Here is a 6,781-nt window from a genome sequence, read left to right on the forward strand (position 1 = left end):
GATAAATAATAAGTGTTGGTAAGGATATGGGGAAACCAGAATTCTTGTGCACTGCTGGTAGGAATGTCAAATGGTTTAGCTTCTGAAAAAAAACAGTTTGGCGTTCCTCAAAAAATTAAACATAGAATTACAATACAATCCACCAATTCCACTATAGGTATATACCTAAAAGAATTGAAAGCAGAGACTCAAACATACTTGTACATCTATGTTTATAGCAGCATTATTTATAATAGCCAAAAAGTTGAAACAACTGAAATATCCAGCCACAGAAGAATGGATACACAAATATGATATGTACATACAATGGAATATTATTCAGCCTTAGGAAGGAATGAAGTACTACTGATACACACTACGACATAAATGAACTTTGGAAATATTGTGCTAATGAAACAAGCCAGCCACAAAAGGACAAATATTGTATGATACCATTTATATGAGGTACCCAGAAAAGGCAAAGAGTAGAATAGAGGCAGAAAGTCGAAGTTACCAAGTGTCGAGGGAGGAAAAAAAAAAAGGAATTATTATTTAATGGTTACAAAGTTTTTATTTGAGATGATGAAAAACTTATGGAACTAGATGGTGGTGATGGTTGTACACACTGTGAATGTGCTTAATGTCACTGAAGTGTACATGTAAAATGGTTAAAATTGTAAACTTTGTATTATGTATATTTTATCACAATAATATATATGTATATATGTGTGTGTGTGTATATATACATATTTTACTCCAAAATCTTATTCCCAAGAATTAACTCCAAGGAAATAATGCAGATGGTTGAAATATGTATATACTAGAATCCATTTACCTAAAGATCCATGAATAAAATCTGTTTTTTTTTTTAAATAGCGCTTGACACAACAAAGACACAAAAGAGACTATAAGCAAACATTAAACACAACAAGGTCAACTTTTCAAATAAAAATATGTTCATATTATTATCAAATGAAAAATAGGTGAGTTATAGAATGCATGAACAGTATGAGCCTGCTGATATAAAAATTTTAAAGTTTATACATACATGGAAAAATTTGAGATCTTTTCCAAAATGTTAATAGTGGCTATTCTCTGAATGACAGATTTGAGATGATTTTTAAATTATTCTCTTTATAATTTTCCATACTAGTTGATTTTTAAACAAATAATATTTTTAAACAAAATAGCATGCTATGATAAATTCATGTCTGTTATCACTTTTTCACATTAATTAGGAAGGATTAGGCACTTGATACTCTCACAATAGATGTTTTCTGTATTTCCATTTCCATAGCAACAATAATACTGTGTGTGAATCAGATACAGTTTTAAACGAGATACATACCTCAGATAGCGATGGTATCTCTCTATCAGTCGAAAACAGACTTATTATTTCAGAGCAACATTCAGTAATCATGTTCTAGAAATAAGAAGACAATCTAGTGAGGTTATCTTATTGGTAAATATTAGCTATTTTAATTATAATCTATTTATTTCATTTGTCTTTCCTTGCATTATCACCTAACACTAATTCCCAGGATGAGACTTAGAGGGACCCAGAGGTCACAATCCCTTATGTAGTTAGGGTTATTTGAAAAAATGCAAGATGGCCACAAAAGATAAAATTTAATTAAAAATAATACATTATTTTAGGGTTCTTTCCCTGCACATTCACTGTTAAAATTCATGTTACGGAAGACTAACAAGTAAAGTAATTCACGCCAAAATAAGATTTTGGAAAATTACTTTTCTTCTGAGAAGAGAATCCTGGAAGAGAGTCCAGAAATGGGTTTAAGCAAAGGAGAAGGGTTGGAAGTTGGGAAAGAAATGAAGAGTAAATGAATAGGAAGAGAGACTGAGTATCATATGTTATCTGTTGGCGATGACACTGCCACAGCCCCTACTGCATGGACAGAGCCATGTTTGTATGTGGACATCTGACCCACAGGCAGGGTTGAATCATTCCGATTCTCTATCATTGTAATTTCACAGAAGGAAGGACAACAGAAGAGAGTGGTTAGTACTGGCTGTGTGAGCTGAGAGATCCTGATATGGAGTGGGGCCAGATGGAAGGTGAGTAAGAAGAGGAAACAGAGATGAGTGAGAATTTCCGCCCTCTGTGGAACTGAGCTCAATCTTGGCTCCTGACTCTTCGGTTCCATTTTCGGTGAGGTCCACTGTGTATTGTTCCCAGTCCTTGGCTATGCATGAGCTTACTTACTGGACCCTGCCAAACACGGCCTCCCCACCGCACCTATTTCACTTGAGCTAATGTAAGTATAGATTTTCTTTGCTTACAATTAAAGAAGTCAAAACTATAACATTATCAGAGAAAAACTATGCCTGCAGCACAATGTTGCCAGTATTTATCCCTGAAAAAAGCAACAATTTGCTTTTATGAGAGTAATAATATATACATGTACTAACATTCAGAAATATTAAAATGATAAAACTACATTAATTTTTACATTATAACTGACCAATACTGGTTAAAACCTTAAAATAAAAAAAGCGAACAATTGAGTCACAGCCCCAAACCATGTCAAGTTTTAATAAATGCATAACATAGACCAAATTTCAGAGTTCCAAAGCTATCATTGATTTGATTCAATTTAACAAATATATTTAAGGCATTACATTAGGTACTGTAGAACACAAAGGTAAAGAAACAGGCCTTATCCTCCTGGAGTTTATAATAAGTGAGAAAAATAAATGCATGCACAACTAAATAAAATACCAAGTAGAATGTGATCAGAACATATGCTGTTATGGCATGTTATAGGAGCCTAGAGGTAGGAAAGAGTAAGTATAAGTATGATGAACAGGGAAGACTTCCTGGACAATGGGTCATATGAACTGAGTGTTGATAAAGTAGAAGGATTACAACTTCTGGTCACAGTTTAAAGGTGAACTAAACTGTTCTTACCGAGAAGTGATACTTAAGTGTGAACTTAAAGGTGAACTTAAATGTTCTCAGCAAGGAAAAAAACAAGTGAACTGGAATGGAAAGAGACAAGAAAAAGATGAATCATCTAGGAGGCTACTCCAACTGTTTGAGCAGGAAGTGATCATGGCTAAACATAGGCCAGCTGCAATGGGACAAAAAAGGAGGAAGGGTGGGCAGGACCCTCAGCTGCTACCAGTCTCCTCCAATGCACTCTCCAGGCTCCTGGCTCATTTTACTAGACACAGGAGAACACACATCTATTTCTACACTGCTTCATTATCTGTATTTCTATACTTCTAATTGAGTTCTTAGGACTGGGCAAAGTACATTTTCTTTCTATATAAAAGGTTTCAGTAACAGCCATGATAGGATACGGTCATGATTTCCTCAAGAGTTATGGAGCAAATGACACTGTATCACTAAAGATTTCACATAATGGATGAACGGCAATGTTACTTGATAAATGCCTTTCACTGCTCATCTTAACACTATCAAACAGAAATTCCAACTCAATAATGTTCTACTTCTTTGGCATTATGCGAGGTAAACCACATACACGTGTCAGAAACTGGCTGGTTCCATGTTTGGCTGTGAGAGCCCTCATGTGGCCTCACTACCACTGACATGAAGACAGGGAAGGCACTGAGCTCATCCATCCATCAGAGAGCTAGCTGCTAGGAGAGCTACGGTCGGTGAGGGGCTTGGGACACAGAATGACCCTTGCTCAATCTCTGGCACTTCTCCTTTGAAGAGGAGCGTCTGTTGATTCTACGAGAGATGGACTTCTGAGTTACTTCAAGAATAATAAAGCCAATTTTTTCACTTAGTTGAACTCATCGTCTTTCACCTGCAATATGAAAAAAGCTTCCTAAACTGTTTTCCATCCTCCAAACTCTTGTTTCCCTCATCTCTCCTTCACATGCCACCAGGATGATCTGAGCACAGCGTGGATCATGCACTGCCCTTCCAGACACTGCCCCCACCTCTTCCAACTCCCCGAACACCCAGCCCTGCTTTCCCACCACGCTTTCCTGCAGAACAATTCTCATTCACCTCTTATTCATTCGACATCTACTGGATGCATCCTAAGTGCCACAGTGTGGTAACAGGAGATGAACGGGACAGAGAGCCCTTAAGGTACTCGTGGTCTGGTGGGAGGAATAGGGGAGACAGACTTCCAGCACTATGTGTGAGATCAGAGATGGGGAACCACTCAGTTCCACCCATCTCTTCAGCCCCATCTTCCACCATATTCACCCTATACTCCTACCACAACAGATGGCTCATTGCCCTCAATATAACATTCAGTTTCATGACTTAGCATCACATCTCTTCCAGTTTTCTCAGTCAGGAATGAGTGCTCTCTACAAGTCTCCAACTAGAGGTTTCACAACCAAGTATTGAAGAGGTACTACATTTCAGTTATTGGGCCAGATATTGGAGATAAAATGAATAAGACCCCTGAGCGAAGAAATTCACAGTCAAGAGAGAAGAAGAGACACATAAACAGATAATTGCTGAAACAATAATATAAAGACACAGGATTTTTTGAGGTGCAAGAGAAAATGGCCTTTATTTCAGTTTATAGGGGCTACAAAATGCTGTCTGAGCTATTTAAGTACAAAGTCTAGCTCAACTTTCTGTCTCTCTCTCTCACACACACACACACACACACACACACACACACACACACACCCCTTTACCAATGAGATTTAAAAAGTGATGTATTAGAATAGTTTGCATCAACAGCCCCATCATTGAGAGGGAAGGATTCTAGCACCCCTACCTTTTGTACAGTGTAGAATCCAGATAATGGGGGAAATAGGAAAACCAGAAAAAGTCAGAGATACTAAGTTGAATTACATAATAAAGAGCTGAGCCAGAACAGGATAGGGAGAGGAAAGTAAACACTCCACGCAGACTGTGTTGGAGGGAAAGCTTTAGGAGCTTAAGCCAAATGAGACAGATGTTGGCGAGCCGATGTGAAGGTCAGAGATATTAAGAGCATATTTTGGGAAAAGAAGACTAAAAAGTTTTGTCACGTATCACAAAAGGATTCTTTCTTGCATGTTCTTCAAAGAGACTCCATAAAGATTTAGATAATTTCCATTGTTTCTAAACTTTGGATTGATGTTTCTTTGAATGCCACGCTTTGCTTGCTAAAAGAAGACCACCAGGCAGCTGGCTCATTATGAATGACATCTGGGTACCTACAACCATACTTATACAATAACTAAACTTCTCCATGACCGGGACCTATTTACTGATTTCTCCATGACTGGGACCTATTTACTGATTTCTGTATGTCCTTATTTCACAAAGCCTGGAAAATTTTACAAATAATTGTTTCTCAAAAGTAATTTAATTGATGCTAACGTTCAGTAGTATTTTATTTTGTTTTCACTTTACTTAAATATTTGGGATAATCTGATGACTAATTTAATTGTCTTGCACAATTCAGGCATTCCATACATGTTTGCTGAACTAAATTTGGATGACTTGGTAAACATATTCTAAGCTTTTCATATAAGTATGCTATCATTTCAAAATGATGTTTTTGTCTTAAAATCAGGATGGTTTGCATCCTTCATATGCTTTAAAGTACCTGATATACTCTCAAGACACCCCTAAGGCTGTGAATGACAGGTTAAAATAACTTAGTCATTCTGAGCTGATGTTGTTCATTTTAGAAAAAGGACATACAACGTTTTCAAGCCAGAAGGGATTGGAACACCTGTTCTGTAGCCCTCTCAATACATCTTAAATTAATATCTGTGTTCTGAAGTTCTTGGCTTATTCCAGACCATAGGGATTTGGGGGAGGGAAGGAGGAAAAAAGAAAGGGAATGAGAAGGAGAACAAGATACCAATTTCTGAACCCTTGTACTTAATAACCCACCAAAAATCTATACTGTGATAGAAATAAATATATTAGATTATAGAGGTTATGACTTCTTGTCTAATTCTTGACCATAATTGATCTCTTCGAGTGTCCTAGTTAAAACTTCAAATTAGCTCCAACTGAAGATTGTCATGACAACGAACTGGCAGACTTAGTCATTGGGATTTATTTGATATAACCCAGGATTTAGCTGCTTTATTTTCTTAAGTCCTGGTTAGTATACTGGAAAAAAGAAAACTTTATATGTTCCTTCCATTTCTCAGTTTTCGAATGTTATAAACAAATTAGTTTGCCAATTCACCAAAACAAATACTAGTTTTTCTTTCTTTCAGACATTCTGTTTGACATAGAACAGAACTAGAACACATCTAAAAAATCCCTACTTAAACCTGAAGAAGCACTTTCTAAGCTGGAGAACAGAACAAACTCAAAAGCACATTGGACAACATCAGGACTGAAATGAGTTTGTTCTGCTCAAGGACTGACCCACTCACATGCACCATTCTAGTCAGGACATGAAAGCAAGTCACAAGCCTTGGTTACGGCAAGACAGGCCCTCTGGATTCCTCCATCTGCTTATATTCGAATGCCCTTCTTTCCTCCTATTTATTCCTAATTTGTTTATATGCAGAGTCAATCTCTGAGCTCAGATGCTGGGCTCACTGTGATCAATTTGATACCTACATCTGACCTTCAGGGAAATTCTGATGACTCTCACGCCAACCATGGGTTCCGTCTCTTCATCTGAGAGCAGCATTTGGGTGAAAGAATCATTTTTAGAGATGAGAGAAAAATTAGTCCCAGGAATGGTTAAGTAATTGACCATAGGTAGCAAAGCTGAGTGGCTAAGCAAAATCTAGAATCTTACCCTTACAGACCCTCGCTCTCTTGTTTTGGACAGTCTAAGCTGAAAAGACAAATGGATTCAGAAGAAAATAATCATATATATAT

General features: G+C 37.1%; 1 protein-coding gene across 1 annotated transcript in view; it reads right to left on the minus strand.

Annotated features, from left to right (window-relative positions):
- CFAP54 (cilia and flagella associated protein 54) overlaps positions 1–6,781 on the minus strand; it is a 234,117-nt gene that overhangs the window by 17,298 nt on the left and 210,038 nt on the right. The window contains exon 66 of the mRNA XM_015591439.2: positions 1,328–1,402. Coding sequence (XP_015446925.1) covers positions 1,328–1,402 — 75 coding nt within the window. The remainder of the gene's footprint in view (positions 1–1,327; positions 1,403–6,781) is intronic.

Source organism: Pteropus alecto, unplaced genomic scaffold, assembly GCF_000325575.1.
Source record: "Pteropus alecto unplaced genomic scaffold, ASM32557v1 scaffold94, whole genome shotgun sequence".
Classification (NCBI taxonomy): Eukaryota; Metazoa; Chordata; class Mammalia; order Chiroptera; family Pteropodidae; genus Pteropus; species Pteropus alecto.